At 40.2% G+C, this 22,262-nt stretch overlaps 1 protein-coding gene across 1 annotated transcript; it reads left to right on the top strand.

Annotated features, from left to right (window-relative positions):
• The first annotated feature begins 15,853 nt into the window (after positions 1 to 15,853).
• Positions 15,854 to 22,123, top strand: LOC141111085 (uncharacterized). The gene is made up of 2 exons (XM_073603078.1): positions 15,854 to 16,030; positions 16,255 to 22,123. Exon 2 carries the CDS (start codon positions 16,491 to 16,493, stop codon positions 21,609 to 21,611), a length of 5,121 nt encoding a protein of 1,706 aa, XP_073459179.1. The 5' UTR covers positions 15,854 to 16,030; positions 16,255 to 16,490; the 3' UTR covers positions 21,612 to 22,123.
• Positions 22,124 to 22,262: the final 139 nt, after the last annotated feature.

Genomic DNA, 22,262 nt, shown 5'->3' on the forward strand with positions numbered 1-22,262 from the left:
TTATATATCTTTCCAATTAAAAACTAATGAAACTAAAAACATAACAAAGAAGAAGATAAATATGCAAAATGTTAATAAAATATTAAAATTTTTCACATAATTAACAATAACTATTATTAGTAATAATTAGTACAGAAAGCTGCTAAAAATAACAAAACAAAAAAACGTAAAACAAATGAACCTGCAGATTGCACTTACTAATTCAAATCATAGCTGTATCATCTGCTTTGCTTTCAGTTGTCCTTTCTCCAATCCATTCGCATCTCCCTCTAGAAAAGTTTGATCCAGTGAAGAGATACAGAAGGTCAGTGTTAAAAGTGACAAATTGTAATGTTGTAATAAATCTAAAATGAAAGGATAAAACCTGACAACATGCTCTGAGAGGTTCTAGCACTTAAGCTCTATGAAAGGATTTAATTCCTGGGTTAACCTTTCCTATGCTATAGGACAGGTTAACTGACAGGTGAGGAGGACAGCTAAAGGCATAGAAATAAGCATACTACAGATATGTGGGGTGAGTCAAGAGACTGAAGACAGACTTGGGAATGAAAGATAACAAATATCTGTCCGTGGACTGATCAAGCTCTGCAATCTCCTGCAAGCTATAGAGGCAGCATTTAATGATTTTTAAAAAATATCTGCATTATTGATTCTGCATGACAGTTTTGATTATTATTTTATTATGATATGTGATATGATTTTGATATCCGATGATGATATGATATGACAATTTGACCAAATGCTAAATCATTTTAACTGTATTTTTATTGGGTTTTGCAAGATTAACAAAAAAAGAGATACCAAAATACATCAGTGTCAAAAATAGATACCTAAAATGATCAGATGGATTACAGCCATATTAACCACTTGAAGACCAAGCCTATTCTGACACTTTTTGTTTACACGTAAAAATCAGCATTTTTTTGCTAGACAATTACTTAGAACCCCCAAACATTATATACTGTGTGTATATATATATATATATATATATATATATATATATATATATATATATATATTGCTATTGTTAACCACTTGACCTCCGGAAGTTTTACCTACCTTCCTGAACAAGCAATTTTGTGCTTCTTGCACTGCGTTACTAACTGACAATTGCACGGTCATGCAACGCTGTATTTGTGTCAGTTTTTCACACAAATAGAGATTTATTTTGGTGGTTTTTGATCACCACTGGGTTTTTTATTTTTTGCACTATAAATGAAAAAAGACCAAACATTTTGAAAAGAAAAGAATATTTTTTACATTCTGCTATAAAACATATCCACTAAAAAAAAATGTAAAAATCTAATTTCTTCATACATTTAGGCCAACATGTGTTCTGCTACATATTTTTGTTTATAGCAGCTACAAACTATGGTATATATACTGGATTTTTTATATACTGATGTCGGTGACCAAAGACTTATAGTGATACTGCAATAATGTGGCAGGATCTGACACTAACTGACACTTTTGACACTTTGTTGGAACCAGTGACACTAATACAGTGATCAGTGAGAAAAATATGCATTGTCACTGTATTACTGACACTGGCTGGAAAGAGGTTAAGGCGATCAAAGGGTTAAATGTGTGCCTAACATGTGTTTATGTGTGTCCCAGAAAATAGCTTTGACAGGACAGAGCTCTGTATTGATTACATTGACAGAGCTCTGTCCTGTCTTCCTCTTTGCCGATCAGCGGGTGCTGGCGTGCAATCATTGGATGGTACCCACTGATCGGCTTGTGCTGTGACTAATCATGGTACAGCTGATGTGCTGGCACAGCTCGTGTGCGTCCCTACCCGGTAGTGCCAGATTATGTACTAGATACATGATCCAGCACAGTAGACCCACTCTGTTGCCATACTTCTACATGAGGTGGTAGGCAAGCGGTTAATGTCACACAGTAATGGCACAGCGTTTTTTCAAGCGCAATTGTTTGACAAAAATACATTTTCATAAATTTTAGTGCAAACAAACAGTATATATAACCCAATTTTAGGGTAAAGTATAAAAGATAATGTTATGCCAAGTAAATAGATACTTATCATGTCCCACTTTAAAATTGTGTGAGCTTGTGGAATGGCGACAAACTACAATACTTAGAAATCTCCATAAGCAAAATTTTTAAATGTTTTACTGGTTACCATTTTAGGGTTACAGAAGAGGTCTAGCACTAGAATTATTGCTCTTTCGGGGGGCAGGAGGCGGAGCCTAGCGGAGCAGACATGCATTGTTAGAGCACCACACCGCTGAGGAGAGAAGAGAAGGACAAAGCGGAGCCTGCAGGCTCAAAAGGTATCCATTTGAACCTTTTTGCCCCTGGGAACAAACTGTGAAAGTTTGGGCAGGAAATATGGTACTGGGAGGAAACCGTGGCAGAAATAAAAATCACCTCACAAAGAGCTCACAGGCACTCACTGCAGCTGAAGCAGCTCCAGTCACCTCACAAGATACAGCATCAGGGCCCTCTCACAGACAGAAAATGTCACAGCAAGACTCTCCATTTGAGTCAGATACAGAACAAATCCTCTCACAAACTTCTCCACAAGCCTCCTCAGAATCCCCAGTAATATTATTACAATTTGAAAAGATGCTTCATAAGGCTTTAAAACAAACCTCAGACCAAATAACAAAAAGCCTAACCAAAGAAATAAGAGAGCTGGGAAACCGCACCGCAGCCTTAGAAATAAAAATTGATGAAATTGAAATTACAACCCAAGAAAATATAACAGAATTGGAACAATTAAAAAAAGAGAATTTAATACTTCAAACTAAGCTCGAAGATTACGAAAATAGAGACAGACGTTCAAACTTGCGCATAAGGGGAATACCTGAAACTGTGACAGACCTGCAATCTACTATTACTGCTCTATTACAAGAACTAAAGCCAGATATCTCTATTGAACATTTAGAACTGGACAGAGTACACAGAGCCCTCACAGCCAAAAAGAAAGATGGACCCCCACGTGATATAATCACAAAATTTCATTATTACAGAACGAAAGAACAAATACTAATTGCTGCAAGAGAAAAAAAGGAACTTAATTTTCAAGGACACAATTATCAAATTTTTGCTGACCTATCCCAACTTACTATTACTAAAAGACGATCCATGAAACCCCAACTAATGGAACTGCAACGCCACAACATTATGTATCAATGGGGTTTCCCCTTTTCAGTCAGATTTAACTACCAAGGTACAATTTACAGAAGCAGATCAGCAGATGAACTACAACAAACCCTTTTAAAATTAAATCTGACAGAACCCACAAGCAGCAACACCCCCACACGCAGAAGAATGGCATTATCTTCACCTTCAGGCAGCACTCAGAAAATTTCAGAATAAAATGTGAATCATCATTCTCACAAAAGAGACCGTTATGCCACATCATCCATGGACCAAGAAGATTCAATGGACTGACATCCTAATTCCTGATATCTCTTCATTTATTATACTAAGAAATGGTTCTCTATAAAAAAACCTATATTTATAACTGAATGTAACTGCATTCTGATAGTCACACACTGTGTGGGATCATGTTACATTCCAGTTATATTTCTTATTACTTCTGATTCATATAGCCTTAGAATATATAAGTGAAATAAGGAAATTCTTGTTCAGTTATATATTATCAGGTAATAACAATAGATTTATTAATTTTTAGGACAAATATGTTCAATAATCCAGAAGTAATGGAAGCTTTTTCTTTCTTTTCTTAAAACAAATATATTATTACCTAACTAGTTCCTAGAATTATGTTTTTGTTTATTCTAATCTGAAGCAATACAACCTCAATTTTATGAGTTAACATATCACATATCTAAACAGTTACATATGAATAAAATATGTAATTGTTTACTCTAAAAGGGTTAAAATCCCAAAATAATTCAAACTATCTTCATCAATACCAAAGTTATTAACAGTACCTTTCTAACTGAATTATTTAGCCTAGGGCAAGACTAACCATATACAACCACCCTGGAATAAATAATTTCAACAAAAACTATATTCTGCACTCCAATTAATGAAACATCGTTTTGATGTCTTTTGACATAGCACTTCTCTCCTGTAAGCGGAAGATCCGTGTACCCCCATTAGCCCTCCTCATTCTCCCAACCTTATTATGTGGGAGTGTGACGAAGGCACTTATTCCCCTGAGAGAGATATTTATTCTCTTTCACGGGTAAATTGTGATTACTTGCAAAAAATAATTTATACAATGTATCATCTAATCTCATATGTTTTTTGTTTACTCTTTACTCCAGAATTCACTGGTTTCTTTTCTATCTATTCATCTCTTCAGTCCACACAGGTTGATCTGCGCAGTCAGCTCTGCATAACAAAAAGTAGGTCAAAACTATTTGATCTATTGCCATGGCACCACTGAATATACTTTCCCTGAATGTTCAGGGAATAAATGTCCCTCAAAAAAGGACCAAAGCCTTCCGTACTTTCCATAACAAGAAGGCTCACATAGTATGCCTCCAAGAAACACACTTCACCAAAGATTCTACTCCAAAATATATTTCTCCTTTTTATCAACAAATTTACACGGCTTCTGCCTGTACCAAGCAAAGGGGAACTCTAATTGCATTTCACCGCTCCACACCATTCACCTTATCATCAGAAATTAAAGACCCAGAAGGTAGATACCTGATACTCATGGGTTATATAATGGATACAGCAATCACTGTGATTTCCTACTACGCTCCTAACAAACAACCTACACCATTCCTCTCACATATATTACAAGTGATTAATACACACAAAATAGGAACAGTGATAATGTGTGGGGATTCGAACCAGGTCCTCCTCCCATTTCTAGATAAATCACCTTTTACACCATCCAAAATAACCTCTAGATTACCTTTTTCTCAACTTCTTTCCAAATACAATCTGGTAGATTCATGGAGAGAAAGTAACCCAATGAAAAAGAAATTCACTTATTTCTCACACCCTCATCAAAACTTCACCAGAATAGATCATATTTTTCTAACAATAGGAATGATACCAGAAATTATTGCATCAGATATAATTCCGATTCCGTGGTCTGACCATAATGCAGTATACACTACTATAGCCTCAGTCATACCAAAAGCGCATGACCCAACGTGGTACTTACCGGACATAATGCTCAAACACCCACTACATCAGATGGCCATTGAACAAGCTTTAAAGGAATACATATCAATTAATAATACAACAGACATCTCCCCAATAACACTGTGGGAAGCTCATAAGCCTGTCTTGCGTGGTACAATACAACGACAAATGGCACTATTTAAACGGGAACGCAAAAATCTAGCAAAAAAACTAGAACTCAATTTTAATGCAGCCTACATATCATTTCAAGATAATCCATCTCAGAGTACAAAATCTCATCTGGAAAAATCTAGATTGGAATACGATCTATTTCTCACTGAGTCAGTTGATAAATCCCTCAAACGCTCCAAACACAATTTCTACATGAATACAAACAAACCAGGTACAAATTTGGCTTGGGCATTAAATTCAACTAACAAATCTTTCAAACCAATACATTTGAAATTATCAAAAAATGTTTACACTTGTAATCCAGTTAAAATAGTCCATAAATTTCACTCACATCTCGCAACTTTATACAAGACAAACAATGAATTTAATCCTACAGAAGCTGAATCCTTCTTCTCAAAAATAACCTTACCTGAGTTATCTCAGAATCAAAAAAGCAGTTTGGATGAGCCTATAACTATAGATGAAGTTGCTAACGCCATAAAAGACCTAAAACTTAACAAAAGACCAGGCCCAGACGGCTACTCGGCTTTATACTATAAAACATTCTCAGAAATACTCTCTCCCATTCCCACTGAAACTTTTAACAAACTTCTAGATGGACATTCTTTTCGGCAAGAAACACTAATGGCAATTGTTTGTATGATCCCAAAACCCCTTTCTGATGATACTTCCTGTGTGAATTATCGGCCTATCTCTCTGTTAAACCTCGATATTAAATTATTAGCAAAAATAATAGCAAAACGCCTCAATAGCATTATAGGAAAATTAATACATAGAGATCAAGTAGGCTTCATGCCAAATAGACAGGCAGGCGATAATATACGCAGGGCAGTGTTATTGGCATATATTGCTAAAAAACGGAAAATCCTTTTATGTTTTCTATCTCTCGATATTAAGAGGACATTTGACACAGTATCCTGGCAATATATGCAATATTCATTACAAAAATGGGGTTTTGGACCCCACTTTTTAACATGGATCAAAGCATTATATAATAAACCCAAAGCCTATATAAAATATGCTGGATACAAATCTGAAGCCTTTAATATCGAAAGAGGTACCCAACAGGGTTGCCCATTATCTCCCTTATTATTTGCCCTTATACTCGAACCCATGGCCCAATACATCAGAACAAACCAAACTATAACTGGCATTGAAGTAGGAGGTATTACACACAAATTATGTATATTTGCAGACGATATATTACTTTTTCTATCATCACCACAGGTCTCTGGTCCTAACTTAATACCAGCTCTTGATGGATTTGCAGCCCTATCCAGCCTTATGATTAATCCTAAGAAATGCTTAGTGCTTAATATTTCACTCACAAACATGGAATTGATCCCGGCTAGGGCTGCACTCCCATTCACATGGGCAGAAAAATCAATCCCATATCTTGGAATTCATTTAACAGCATCTCATTCTGACTTATTCTCAACCAATTATCCTCCTGTATTAAGACAGATCACAAATCTAATAAAACAATGGTCGCAACTTCCTTTATCCTGGATAGGGAAGATTAATGCAATCAAAATGACTATTCTACCCAAATTGCTTTATCTATTCAGAGTCCTCCCTATTCCAATTCCTTCCTATTTTTTGAGAATAGTACAAAAAAGAGCAACTTCGTTTATATGGGGCTCTTCTAAACCACGTATACCTATACACACATTACATCTTCCCAAAAATAAAGGAGGCCTGGGATACCCTAATTTTACTAACTATTACAGAGCAGCACATTTGGCCAGTCTGTCCAAATACCATGCAAAACAGGAAATCCCATTATGGGTATTTATAGAGGCTTCAGAAAATGACCCTCTATTAATATCAAATTTATTATGGCTTGATCCTAAAGACCGCTTTAAAATTTATAATCCCATAACTAAACACTTCTTATCTCTCTAGGATAAACTAAAAACCAAATATCAGTTACAATCTCCACACAATCCTCTCCTTTCTTTTATCAGAAATCCGGCCTTTTATCCGGCATGGATCTACCCAAATTCTTTTAAAGCTTGGACAACATCAGGCATTCAGACACTAAATGACTTCATAGCATCTAAATCATTCCTTTCATTCCCATCGCTTAGAGAAAAATATGATCTACCAAACTCTGAGATATTTAGATATCTCCAAATCAAAAATTTCTATACACCATTCCTAAAGGGGGATACACCATTATCCCAATTATCCATTTTTGAATCAATCTGTACAAAAGATCCATTTGCTAAAGGTACAATTTCATCACTTTATAATCAATTATATGGAGTAGCAAATCTTAATAGACCCTCTTATGTTCAGAGGTGGGAGGAAGACCTGGGACGAACTTTAGAAGACACGGACTGGTCTAACATATGGCTCATCTAAGTCATCTTCACCCAACATCTTAGCACTGGAGACAAATTATAAAGTCCTAACTCACTGGTACCTTGTACCCGCTAGAGTGGCAAAATATTCACCTAATACCTCAACTCTTTGTTTTCGAGGATGCCCAGAAATAGGCACATATTTACACATATGGTGGACGTGCCCAGTAATCCAAACCTTCTGGAAGGAAGTCTTCGTGATTGCATCTAAAATATTTAAAAAAATAATACAACCAGATCCATATTTAACTTTACTTAATCTAAAACCGGAATGGTTAACACTCTCTCAATTCAAACTTATGATCCAACTAATAACGGCTGCAAAACAAACAGTGGCCAAGGCATGGAAATCTCCTACATTGGTACTAGCAGAAACAATTCACAGAATGAATAATACAATGTCCCATGCTAAGATGGTAGCCATCGATCAAAATCAAATTCCAAAATTTGAAAAACTTTGGCATCCTTGGATAAAACAACAGTTCCTGTCAAACTTCAATGACTCTGTCCTGTTGCCATGGTAACAGATTAAATGACTTACAGAGACACCCATTCTAAGGCTTCAAAGAGAACTAAAAAGAATAATAAACTGACGAACGGGACAACCTTGTGGACCATACCTCTACCTTTCAACCCTTTTTCTTCTTTCTCTTTCCTTTTCTCCACCTTACGATTAAAGCTCATTATCAGAATTTATTTGACCTATATACACTCTACTTGTAAACAATATGTATAGTAGGTATAAATCATTTAAATACCTACAAAAGTAACTAAGGAAATGATATATATCTTTAATTTAGGTTTACGTGAACCCAATGTTTAATATTTGAAATTTCATGATATTTACCTATATAAACCCTACTGTAAAACAATGAGCTTACTTTATAGATCCTTGTAAACTTACTTTATGTATCTTTATAACATTGTATACTCAATAAACTTCTTTTGACAAGAATTATTGCTCTTTCTATGATGTTTGTGGTGATACCTCACATGTGTGGTGTAAACACCATTTATATATGCGTGCATGCAGGGCCGTTTGAAGTAATTTGGGGGGCCCCAAGCAAAATGGACATGGAGGCCCCCCAACCCCCCCGCACGCATGCACGCAAAGCCTACAGGAATCACAGCATAGCGATACAGTTTAAGTTCACCAACATTTTATATAAATAAAGGTTTACAGTGCAAATACTGCTGTTACATATAATGTGCATACAATGTGAACATTTTCAACAACTGAACATTTGTAGAGTCTTTTCTCTGCTTTGTAAATTTTTGCAAAAAGCTTTAATAAATACTACCTGATTAAAAAAAGAAGCAATACGATGGAAATGGGATGGTAAAGAAAGAAGAAAATGGAAAGAAAGCTATGGTAATTGTTTTTATTATGGTCAGCAAGCTACCATATTTTTAATACTAAATGGGTCTTTATGACTGCCTCCCCCTTACTACTACCTCCCCCGTGTTCTTTTTAACCCCCCTCCCTACCGCATACTGCGCAGCAGGAGATTCAGTTTTCTGTTCTCGGCCGACCGAACTTAAAGGAAGTGTGCACTTCCTGTCAGTCTGGCTGGGAACAGGAAACTGAATCTCCTGTACCACGCAGACTGCAGGAGGAAGGAAGAGGAGCTGGGCCACACTACAGGCTGCAGCTTAAAGGAAGCGGTGGCCAGCAGCGTGGCTGGGGCCCCAGACCAGTTCAGGGCCCCAAGCAATTGCTTGTTTTGCCTGTCCTGTCACGACGGGCCTGTGTGCATGACCTATGTATGTATTTGCTTCTGCGAAATAGCACAGAGGGACGAGGACACTTTAACCACTTCCTGCCCAGCCTATTGTCAAATGACAGCTGGGCACAACCTTTGTCATTCAGGGTGTATTGCTGCAGCACGATTTGTCACCGGCTGTGTCCACCGCATACAGCTGATGATTGATCAGTGTACCAGCCCGCTGCCAGTACCATGTGATCACTGTGACCAATCACAGCAGATCACATGACAATTGTAAACAATGAATAGCTTTAATTCAGCCCACCTGTATCATGTGAATAGCTGTGGCCAATCGCAGCTAATCACAACCATACACACTGAATGAGTCAATTTTATTCAGTAAATACGGTTGCTTAGACCAGTGAAATTCACTAGTATAAGCAAATCATAATGTATAAAAAAAATCCTGATTGCTTCCACAGAGTAGTACAGTGTTACTATGATAATACTGTATTGTGCTGGTCACAGTGTGTTAAAAAAAATGTAAATGCAATAAGATAAAATGTAAAAAGGAAACAAAATATATATACTTGTTTACATACTGTCACTAGTCAGTGTCCTTGATCACCACCACACCAGTTATATGAGAATACTGTACTGCACTAATGACAGTATATAAAAAAAAAAAATGTAAAAAATGTCTTTGTTTTCCAAAAAATTGTGACACAAAATTACAACTTCAAAAAACTCGCCATGCCTCTTACTAAATACATTGGACTATTTTCCAAAAAAGGAGTCATTTGGGTGATATTTGAAATGAGACAGACCATCAGTACATCAGGACTGATCAATTTTCAGATTATATACCGTAGTTTGTGGACTTTCATACAAACTAAATCATAAACACTGATTTGGGTTATTTTTGAGTATGGCATACAGCTGCAGTGATAAACGGTATAACCACTTGAAGCCAATCATGTACACATATGTGATTTGGCATAAAGTCTTTAAAAGAGAAGTATGGGTTTGGGGGTGTCAGGGCTGGGCTCAGCCCTTCCTTCTCCGAGCTAGACATGTGCATACGTATTCGTCCAAATGCATTTTCGTCCAAATTTCAGGTAGTGCTCACTGAAGCTCTGAGCTGTGGAGGGGTGGGAAGAGGCTGTCTCAGGCTCGCAGTGACTCGCTTAGAGGTTGAGAGGCTAAGAGGATGAGATGGGTGTCAGTCCAGACACCTGGCAGATCCAGACTTTATTGTCATGTGACGCAGTGCCTGGACTAATATCCGTGACATCAACAGAGAGTGGACTTTAAAACGGGTCACAGATGTGCAAAATGAATTGCACTCCTGTGACCCATAGGAGAAGCGCAGCCAAACAAGTGTAAGGCCGCGTACACACGAGCGGACGTTTCGACCGGACTTGTCCGACAGACTTTCCAGCGGACTTTCGACGGACTTTTGGCGGACTTACGACGGACTTTTTAAACGGACTTGCCTACACATGATCATACCAAAGTCTGATGGATTCGTACGTGATGACGTACACCAGACTAAAATAAGGAAGTTGATAGCCAGTAGCCAAAAGCTGCCCTAGCGTCGGTTTTTGTCCATCAGACTAGCATACAGACGAACGGATTTCTGGGTCCAGCGGAGTTACGACGTAAAGATTTGAAGCATGTTCCAAATCTAAAGTCCATCAGATCTGCGACTGGAAAAGTCTGCTGAAGGTCCGGTGAAGCCCACACACGATTGGATTGTCCGCGGATTTGGTCCATCGGTGTCCGTCGGACAAGTCTGGGTGAAAAGTCCGACCATGTGTACGCTGCATTATACAAATGTGTGGGCCAGGATGGGACAGGCCTTATCCCAGATCACTCAAATAGTGAGCATCTATAAGCAAAGGGAGGTTGTAGGAAACATAAGATACACACCAGAGGTTAGTAACTATAACAGTTAAAAGCCAATAGGAAAAGATGAAAGGGACTGATGGAAGGGAAGGGAGACCAAACTCAGATTGGTCCTAAATGGCCCAGTTTTAATTGAATTGTGTTAATGTGCCGCTAGTTATGGCTGTGAGATATTCAGTTCTCCTGACATCAGCAATTATATTTAGTAGCAGCAGATTCCAATGGGAGGGAGATATTGAGAACTTGTTGAAGAATGGACATTACAGTAGTCCAGAAAAATTGGATATGCGGACACTGCCAGAAAATGTGATACTGTGAGCTCATTCCATGACTGCATTTCCGGCAGGTGTCTAATATCATTGGGTTACAGTGTTCTGTACCAAAAATCCAAACTTTATAAGTAGGATCAGGAAGTAGGGTAAAAAGAGGGATCAGAGCAAGGACCTCTCCAATAATGTCCTGCCTCTTTTACAAAAACAACGGACTATTGCGGTACCATGAAAAAAGACTTGAATTAAAAAAGCATAAATTTATTTCAAAACATGATAAAAAAGTCCCATAGGGGACATCAATTGTACATATTCATAACATGACATGCATAGACAATGATAATTGTTTTACAGCATTGTTGATACTAGGTTGGTATAGCTAATGCCCACACAGATATATGGACAGAAAGTGTATGGTGTGATACTTGCAGACGTGATCTCTACGTTTCGCGGTCACAGCCGCTTCTTCAGGAGGCGTCTAACAGTATATAGTCTATGAGGGTAAAGAACAATACAGTATCAACATAGTAAAAAACATACATGATTTTACAAAAAGTACATAGTTGATATTGGAGAATATATTTGAAATTTGAAGTTTAAAAATTGCACTCACCAAACTATAACCATAACGGTTCTCTGGAGCGATATTTGTGAGACGCCCTCACGAGGCGTTCCCCCAGGGGCGGGCCAGGGAGGCAAATTAAGGTAATGCTATTGTGAAAAATTCAATGGGATAAGGTTTTAAACAATCAAACGGTATGTCTGAATGAAGAGCACCCGGGAGTGTTGGGGTGGGGGTGAAGGGATCGGTGCCAAGGAAAATGGCTGGAAAGGAAGGGGGGGGGGGAAAGGGGGAGGTTTTGGAGAGGGGCAGAAGGGGAAAGGAGAAGGAAGAGGAAAGAAGAAAACAGGGGAAGGAAAGGGGAGAGGAAAAGGGGGGATGAGGGAGGAAGGGACAGGGACGGTAGTGGGAGTGGGGAGAGGGGGAGGGGGAGAAGGAGCGGGGAGAGGAGGGAAAAAGAGGGAGAAGGGAGGGGGCAGAGGAGGGATAAGGGGAGGGGGGAGAAAGGGTGAGGGGGAAAAAGGGGGGAAGGGAAGGGGAAGGAAAGGGAAAGGAATAAAAACACAAGGGGGAAGGGTAGGGAAAAGGAAAAGGGAGAGGCAGGAGGGAACAAGGGATAGGGGAAAAAAGAGAAGAGGGAAAAAAAGGAAAAGAAGGGGATGGGGAAGGGAAAGGGAAAAGGGGGGGAAAAGGGGGGGGGAGAGGAAAAAGGGGAAGGGGGTGGGGAAGGGGAAAGGGAGTGAGGGGTGTGGAATGCAGCAAGTATCCCTATGTACCTGGTTGAGAAACACACAGAATTAACAGAGGGAGAGTTAAAGGTGGTAAAGAAGTTTTTACCTATCGTTGTTATGATAAGACCCAGACCTAAGGGCTGCTGACACCCAGATTAACGTGGGTGGCCAAAACGCCACACCGTATCGTCGCGAGGAATCACTATAAGGGATATAAATCCATAGAAGAGATGTTAAGAGTAGACACACATGGTAGACTCTTTTTCATGTTTAGCAGGAGGGGGGGATACCACACAGAAGTGATGGATAATCCTGTTCTGCATGGAGACTGTACATTAAGTACTTACAGGGTTTCCAGGTAGCGTTGGTGCGGTGCTGGGTGTCCGTCAGAAGCTGTAAGCAGCTGAGTCTGGGCATCTTAAATGCCTCCAACCCGGAAGTTCAAACGGCGGTAAGAACCGTCGCATATATTTCCGGGTCCGATCCTCCACTATTGCGCAGGCGTGGGCACTACGTCCGGCGCAGGCGCATAGCTCAACATTGACCAGTGCATAAGCACTGGTCAAAACGAAGCGGCAGCTGAGCTCAAAATAGCCCAGGCCACCGCCGGAGGAACGCAAGCCCGCCACAGGGGGAGAATAAACTCCTCACATCCCCCCAGAGCAGAGTGGCAGGTGCAATTGAATAATCATTAGGGTGCACATAGTGTTTCAAAGCAATAAATTGGGAGGGGGGAGCGGTGCATGGTCTCCAGCAGCGGGAACGCCCACAGCTGCGGAGGCATGCATCGCAGCCCGTCCCAGGGCAGTGTACAACAACTGCAATCTAAATATACATAACTTTGACTTGGACAACAAGTCATCTACTGGAATGATGAAGTCAGCCACAAACAGAAACATTAAAAAACATTGACAATATATATAAAGAGTCCACTGGTATATAGTCCTAAGGAAAAAACCTGAAGTCTGATAAAGTTCAAAGGGTTTTTCTGAAAGCGATAATTGATGTGATTTGTTATATGAATATACACACAAACGATTTTTTATTTATTATTGATTTATTGTTTTTGGAGATCCCTTATATATAAGTGGTTGGGTCACGGCAGGGATTGGGGAAAAGAAAAGACAAGTTATAACTGGATTATTCAAGGAAATATTTATATGAATGTGTCTCGTTAATGCCAGGAGGGACACATGCATTAAGTCGCTCAATCCACAGGGATTCACATCTTAAAATTTCGCGGTCCCAGTTGCCCCCGCGGGGGTCTTCCGGGACAACGTCTAATACTGTAAACCGGATATAGTCCAGATTGAAACGGTGATAGATGCCAATATGGCGGCCTACGGTGGTAAGCTTGCCATTCGTAGAGGCGTATAGGTGATCCCCCAGTCTCTGCCGTAACTCTCTAATTGTTTTCCCCACATAAAAGGCGCTACACGCGCAGGTCATGAGGTAAATGACTCCACGTGTGCCACAATGGGCCGAGTGTTTGGGGACAAACATTTCACCATTGGGAAGTAAAAAGTGTTGTCCTTCTTGGATCCAGGGGCAATGTGGACAGTTGCCACATTTGTACGTGCCTCTGGTTTCCGATGGACCAAGGGAAGGAATCCTGTAATGACTATGTGTTAGTCTATCCCTTAAAGAAGTGGCCCTTTTGAAGACCAGGTCAGGGATGGGTTTGATGTATTTTTTAAGGACGTAATGGTCGGTTAAAATATGCCAATGACTTGACAATATTTTTCGTAATTGCTGGTGGTGGGTGGAGAATTTAGTAATAATCTTGGTCGTATAAGGTTGTTTAGGACGTGGGGGGCCGTATAGTAATGTTTGTCGGTCTAAGGCCAGAGCCTTGTTGAAAGCTTTTCTCAGTACGGTACGTTTGTAGCCTCTCGCCAACAATCGTGTGCGGAGAGCATTAGCCTGTTTGTAGAAATCCCCGTCCTCTGTGCAGTTTCTTCTCAGTCTAAGATACTGAGCGAAGGGAATACTGCGAACCAGAGGACGGGGATGGAGACTAGAGGCGTGTAACAAGGTGTTGCCTGCGGTGGGATTGCGATAAAGGTCTGTGGTTAGGTGACCGGTGGAATCCTTAATAATCAAGACGTCTAGAAATGGGATGCTTAGTCTGTCATGGGAAAAAGTGAAATGGAGGTTGAAAGAGTTAATGTTTAACTCTGCAATAAATGTCTGTAAAAGTTGCTCAGTGCCTGTCCAAATGACCAAGAGGTCATCAATGAACCTAAACCATCCTAAAACATGGTCCAAGAATGGTTCCATGAGGTCATCACTGAAGACCATTCGTCTGTGTTGATACTAGGTTGGTAGCTATACCAACCTAGTATCAACAATGCTGTAAAACAATTATCATTGTCTATGCATGTCATGTTATGAATATGTACAATTGATGTCCCCTATGGGACTTTTTTATCATGTTTTGAAATAAATTTATGCTTTTTTAATTCAAGTCTTTTTTCATGGTACCGCAATAGTCCGTTGTTTTTGTAAAAGAGGCAGGACATTATTGGAGAGGTCCTTGCTCTGATCCCTCTTTTTGCCCTACTTCCTGATCTTAGTCATATTTAGGATGATGGTACCCAAATGTATGTTTACCCCTTTTGTAAACCATGTGGCATACCCATAAATTCTAAACTTTATAAGTAGTTACTCTCTGCACCACACAATATAAGGATTTACAGGAGGGGTCCAATATTTTTTCCCAGTGGTTTAAAGAACTAGGATGTTGAAGAATATGTGCCTACTTAGGCATGCACAAATGATGATCCAAAAAAAGCAGAAATTCTTCATGAAGAATTATATAAAAGGAGGATATTAAATTTAATTGATAAGGGCCTTAAACACAAATAGATTTGAATTTAGCGGGCTTGCCTAAGGTTAATGAGTGTGACATGGAGGAAAAGTAATATTTAATTTGGAGATTAAAGAAAAAAGGGTGTTTGTGAATATGTTTCTTAGTCTGAAGATCCTCAAAGGAGTGTAGCTTATGAGATACTACATTTACAAGGTGACTGTTCTGATCATTATAAGGTATATATTTACTGATCGTACTGTTGCTTTAATTTGGCATCCATTATTAACAGGAAGTGTAGTATATTACACCCACTTCCTGTCCAGCAGATAATCTTTCTACAGTGAAGGAAGCATGATAAAGACCTCCACTATTTCTTAATACTGGCCTTGGAAGCATAAGTCTGTAAGTAGGCTGTCATTAGTTTTCAATTAATTAGTATATGTTCTACTAATTCAACTACATTTCATCTGTTTGTTTGGTAGGATGTTTCTGTCAGGGAGTTCATTCAGCTAGGCCTCATTTGTGCTAGCTAGTGCCTTAACAGTATTGTAGCATGCCTGTTACTATTTGCATTTGTGATGTAATGTTAAATGCTAATGCATATTATTATAATTTGTGTTTTGCAGTTTTACAAAAAACTTATTCTCAGTAAAGATTACAACTATTAGCCCTTCCTCCTGAGTCTTTATTGGGAAGCTGTTAGCTGTCTGCCAAGCCTTGTACTTTGAACACATTGTGAGGGCAGAACAGTAAAAAGACTTTTAACACAGCGGGCCTAGTCTAAAGAAGAGTGGATTCATTCTGCTCATCATCAGCTAACCTCTACAGCCACAGACATTACAAAGAAGTAATCTGTTTCATCATGCAGCACACAGACAAGGATACTACACCAGTCATCCCTCAGCATACACAAGCAGAGGAAAGCATACACAATATGCCAACCAACAGGTCACGCTGCACAAGCTCCAGAGTCTCTAGTCAGTCGGATCAGACATCAGCTAGTGCTGAATCTGCCAGGTCCAAGCGCACTAGCTCTAGACATTCAAGCTGCTCTAACCTGTCATCCACCAGTGCTGCAGCTGCAAGGGCCCATGCAAAAGCAGAAGCCGCGCGTGCACTGGCTTCCTATGCAATACGTGAAGCTGAAATGATAAGAGAACAGGGCTGCATAGATGAAGAACATCATATGATTGAAGCTAAAAGTAAAGCTGAAGCACTTAGAAGAAAAGCAGAGGTGAAAGCATCTTTACATATTATCAAGCAAGAAAAAATAGCTTCAGCAGCCTTAGCTGAAGCTGAGGTGCTCATGAGAGCTGCCGAAGAACAGTACAGAGAGCCCTCTGTGATAGATACCCAGATGACACCACTCAGTGCAATCCAACGCACTTGTGAGTATGTACAATTGCACGCAAACATGGACACTGATCAACAGTCTAATGATGCATTAGAATCATCCAGGGTTCCGCTAGCAGCAGGCAACTTTGATATTGCTCGATGCTACAAGACTGAACCAGAACTTTACTATAACAAGCCAAGTAGTTACATACTCAGAAACCAATCTGTTGGTCCTTCAGGAAATCAAACAAATGGTGACATAATCCCTCCACGGGAAAATAAAAATCCGGCCTATAGCAGAAAGACTTGCAGTAAACGAGAACAACCACACGACTATAGTGGGTTTAACCAAGCATCCCAACTGTCTTACCAGCCACAGACATGCCCTGTGTTTGTTCCCAGAAAATGCCCACCTGAGGCAGCAGGAGTCACAGATGTGACAAAATACTTGATACGCCGTGAAATGGTGAGCTCTGGTCTCCTGAAGTTTGATGATCGTCCAGAAAACTATTGGGCCTGGAAGTCATCTTTTTTAAGCAGCACCCAAGAATTAAATATGAAAGACAGGGAAAAGCTTGATCTACTCTCCAAATGGCTCGGACCAGAGTCCACTGAGCAAGCCAAAAGAATCAGGTCAGTACATGTTCATGATGCGACAGCAGGGCTTACAATGTTATGGCAGAGATTGGAAGACTGCTATGGGTCACCTGAAGTAATTGAAGATGCACTTCTGAAGAAAATTGAAAATTATCCAAAAATAACAAACAAAGACAATCAGAAGCTGAGAGAGCTTGGGGACATACTTTTAGAGCTGGAGGCGGCAAAGGCTGGTGGATACCTGCCAGGCCTCTCATATTTGGATACAGCACGTGGAGTGAAACCGGTAATCGAGAAGCTTCCTTACAGCTTACAAGAAAGATGGATCACGCAAGCATCAAAATACAAGGAAGATCATCAGGTAGCATTTCCACCTTTCTCCTTCTTCGCCAAATTCATTGTGAATCAAGCTAAAATACGCAATGACCCAAGCTTCGCCTTTTTGAACATGGGAGGCTCCAGTTCTGTAAAGACAGAGAAACAACCTTCAGTGCACAATAAAGAACGCAGAGCAACAGTGTCTGTACGGAAGACAGAAGTACCGACTGAGTTTGAGGCCAACCAGGATAAATGCTCAGGAATGCAAATTGAGGACCCAGATAAGCAGTGTCCACTACATAACAAGCCTCATCCACTGAGAAAATGTCGCAGTTTCAGATGCAAGACAATAGAGGAGCGCAAATCTTTTCTTAAGGACAAGCGCATTTGTTTCAGATGCTGTGGTTCAACTCAACATGTTGCTAAAGACTGTGTGAAGACAATTCGATGCAAAGAATGCAATAATGACAACCATCTGTCTGCTTTACACCCAGGACCAGCACCATGGAAAACAGAGAATCCGGTAACCCAAGAAGATCATGGTGGGGAGCAAAATGAGAGTGCATTACCAGCAATAACCTCAAAGTGCACTGAGATCTGCACAAACACATTTAGCTCTAGATCATGCTCCAAGATATGTTTAGTCAAGGTGTATCCTGCAGGCCTCAGAGAGAAGGCAATCAGAATGTATGCAGTCTTGGATGAACAAAGTAACAGATCTTTGGCAAGAACAGAGTTCTTTGACCTCTTCAGTGACAGAGGAAGTCCAACTTCGTATACTTTGAAGACATGTTCAGGAGTTGTGAAGACATCAGGGAGGAGAGCAAACGACTACATCATCGAGTCATTAGATGGGAAAACGCAGCTGACTCTGCCCACTCTCATAGAATGTGATATGATACCAGATGATAGAACAGAGATACCCACACCTGAAATTGCATGTCACTACCCTCATCTGATGCAAATATCAGACAAGATTCCAGTACTGGACCCAGGTGCGGCAATTCTCCTTCTACTTGGAAGAGACATACTGAGAGTGCACAAGGTCAGAGAGCAATACAATGGGCCACACAATGCACCATTTGCCCAGCGTCTTGACCTTGGATGGGTCATCATTGGTGATGTATGTCTGGATGGAGCTCACAAGCCGGCAAAAGTGAATGTCTACAAAACAAACATGTTGCAAAATGGCCGCACATCATGTCTTAGCCCCTGTACCAACAGGATACAGATTAAAGAGAGACTAGTCAACCCAATACAACAGCAGAAAGTTCAGAGTTACATGGAGGCCAAAACCTCATCTGAAGATACAGATGAGCTAGGATGCAAAGTGTTTGAAAGAACGCGAGATGATGACAAACCAGCACCATCTGTTGAAGATAGCCTCTTCCTTGAGATCATGGACAGAGAAGTCTTTATAGATGAGTCAAACAGCTGGGTAGCTCCACTACCTTTCCGTTCACCACGACGTCACCTTCCTAACAACAAAGGACAAGCAGTAAAGCGTCTCACCTCATTGCGACGCACTCTAGACAGAAAGACAGATATAAAGGAACACTTCCATGATTTCATGCAAAAGATCTTCGACAGTGGTCAAGCTGAAATAGCACCACCATTGGAAGAAAAACAAGAATGTTGGTACTTACCAATATTTGGAGTGTATCATCCTCAGAAACCAGGACAGATACGAGTAGTATTTGACTCCAGTGCAAAGTATGAAGGCCTTTCCCTAAACGATGTCCTCCTCAGTGGACCTGACCTGAATAATACACTCCTTGGAGTCCTCATCAGGTTCCGAAAAGAACGCGTTGCAGTAACAGCAGATGTACAACAAATGTTCTACTGTTTCCTTGTCCGCAAAGATCACAGAGACTACCTGAGGTTCCTGTGGTATGAAAACAATGACTTTAACAAAGATGTTACAGAATACAGGATGAAAGTACATGTGTTCAGGAACAGTCCCTCCCCAGCTGTAGCTATCTACAACCTGAGACGAGCAGCACAGGAAGGTGAAGAAGAGCATGGAACAGATGCTAAACAGTTTGTCATGACAAATTTTTATGTAGATGATGGACTCGCTTCTTTCTCCAGCAACGAAGAGGCTATCGACAGCCTGAAAAGAACAAGAGAGATGTTAGCAGAATCTAACGTAAGGTTACACAAAATAGCGTCCAATAGCAGCAAAGTCATGGAAGCGTTTCCCTCAGAGGACCGTGCAAAAGACCTCAAGGACCTGGATCTAGGAACAGATTCACTGCCCCTTCAAAGAAGTTTAGGGCTCAGTTGGGATCTCAAAACCGACAGCTTTACATTTAGAGTATCCAGAGAAGAGAAGCCATTCACGAGAAGAGGTGTCATGTCCACGGTCAACAGCCTTTACGACCCCCTAGGATTTGTAGCCCCCATAACCATGCAAGGCAATGCTCTTATGAGAGAAATCACTACTGAACATGAACAAAGTGAATGGGATACACCTCTACCTAAGGAGAAAGAAATGCAGTGGAAGTTGTGGAAGGACTCATTAATCGAGCTTGAACAACTTATCATCCAAAGGTCATATGTCCCTGTTTCTTTGTCTGCCATGAAGCAAAGAGAATTGTGTGTATTCTCAGACGCATCCACTATGGCTATAGCAGCTGTAGCCTACCTTAGAGTAATGGACTTTGAAGGACAAAGTTATGCTGGGTTTATCATGGGAAAGTCCAAACTAGCTCCACGTCCTGCTCACACTGTTCCACGTTTGGAGCTTTGTGCTGCTGTCTTAGCAGTGGAGATGGCAGACTTGATCGTTGCAGAACTTGACATTGAAATTAATGCAGTGAAGTTTTACACAGACAGCAAGATTGTGTTAGGATATATTCATAATGCTTCAAGAAGATTCTACATGTACGTGTCAAACAGAGTGATACGCATCAGAAAGTCCACACGGCCAGAACAGTGGCACTACATCAGTACGGATAAAAATCCAGCCGATCATGGGACTAGACCGGTTCTAGCGGCTGCCCTTAAGCACACCAACTGGTTTTCAGGACCATCTTTTTTGACTAGATCAGAAATCGAAGAGACCACTCAGTTTGAGACATTTGAACTTGTAGAACCAGATAACGACAAAGAAGTACGTGCACAAGTAACAGCGTTTAGTACCATAACTACTAGAGGTAACCTTGGCGCACACAGGTTTGAAAGATTCTCCAGCTGGAAGTCACTCATTCGAGCTATAAGAAAGCTTATTCACCTAGCCAAATCCTTCTGTAGAGCTACAACGACTGACAAGCGTAATAGCAATCATCTTATGCAAGCCAAAATCATCATTAGATGTATTCAACATGAAGTTCTCATCACACTTATGGCTCAAGTCATGGCTATCATGAACGCTCGACGTTTAGTTTCAGTGTCTAGAAATGCTGGTAGTCTTTACACCAAGCAATGGAAGCAAGTTCAGAGTCTTGCAGACATCTTCTGGAATAGATGGAAACAAGAGTACCTGGTGACGCTCCAGTCACACAGAAAATGGCAAGCTGACAAGCCTAACCTGCAAGTCGGAGATGTTGTCCTACTAAAAGACACTCAGGTCCACCGAAACGAATGGCCAGTTGGACCCATTGTCGAGACTGTACCTAGTAATGATAGTAAGGTTAGAAAGGTCAAAGTTAAAGTCATGAGACAGGGCACCCCTAAGGTATACTTTAGACCTATCTCTGAAGTTGTTTTACTTCTTAAAAATGAAACATAGTGGTATAATGTTCATTATGCCAGGTGGGGAGTGTTCTGATCATTATAAGGTATATATTTACTGATCGTACTGTTGCTTTAATTTGGCATCCATTATTAACAGGAAGTGTAGTATATTACACCCACTTCCTGTCCAGCAGATAATCTTTCTACAGTGAAGGAAGCATGATAAAGACCTCCACTATTTCTTAATACTGGCCTTGGAAGCATAAGTCTGTAAGTAGGCTGTCATTAGTTTTCAATTAATTAGTATATGTTCTACTAATTCAACTACATTTCATCTGTTTGTTTGGTAGGATGTTTCTGTCAGGGAGTTCATTCAGCTAGGCCTCATTTGTGCTAGCTAGTGCCTTAACAGTATTGTAGCATGCCTGTTACTATTTGCATTTGTGATGTAATGTTAAATGCTAATGCATATTATTATAATTTGTGTTTTGCAGTTTTACAAAAAACTTATTCTCAGTAAAGATTACAACTATTAGCCCTTCCTCCTGAGTCTTTATTGGGAAGCTGTTAGCTGTCTGCCAAGCCTTGTACTTTGAACACATTGTGAGGGCAGAACAGTGACAGAGTTAGAAAACAGCTACACGGACCTAAGGTATCATGCGCCCAATGGCCATATTGTTCGGTATGACTGGGTATATAAAACATC

This window comes from Aquarana catesbeiana, linkage group LG10, assembly GCF_042186555.1.
Source record: "Aquarana catesbeiana isolate 2022-GZ linkage group LG10, ASM4218655v1, whole genome shotgun sequence".
NCBI lineage: Eukaryota > Metazoa > Chordata > Amphibia > Anura > Ranidae > Aquarana > Aquarana catesbeiana.

What these genes read in the sequence shown, in the direction of transcription:
- LOC141111085 (XM_073603078.1), top strand. Translation starts at nt 16,491, where the DNA reads ATGCAGCACACAGACAAGGATACTACACCAGTCATCCCTCAGCATACA.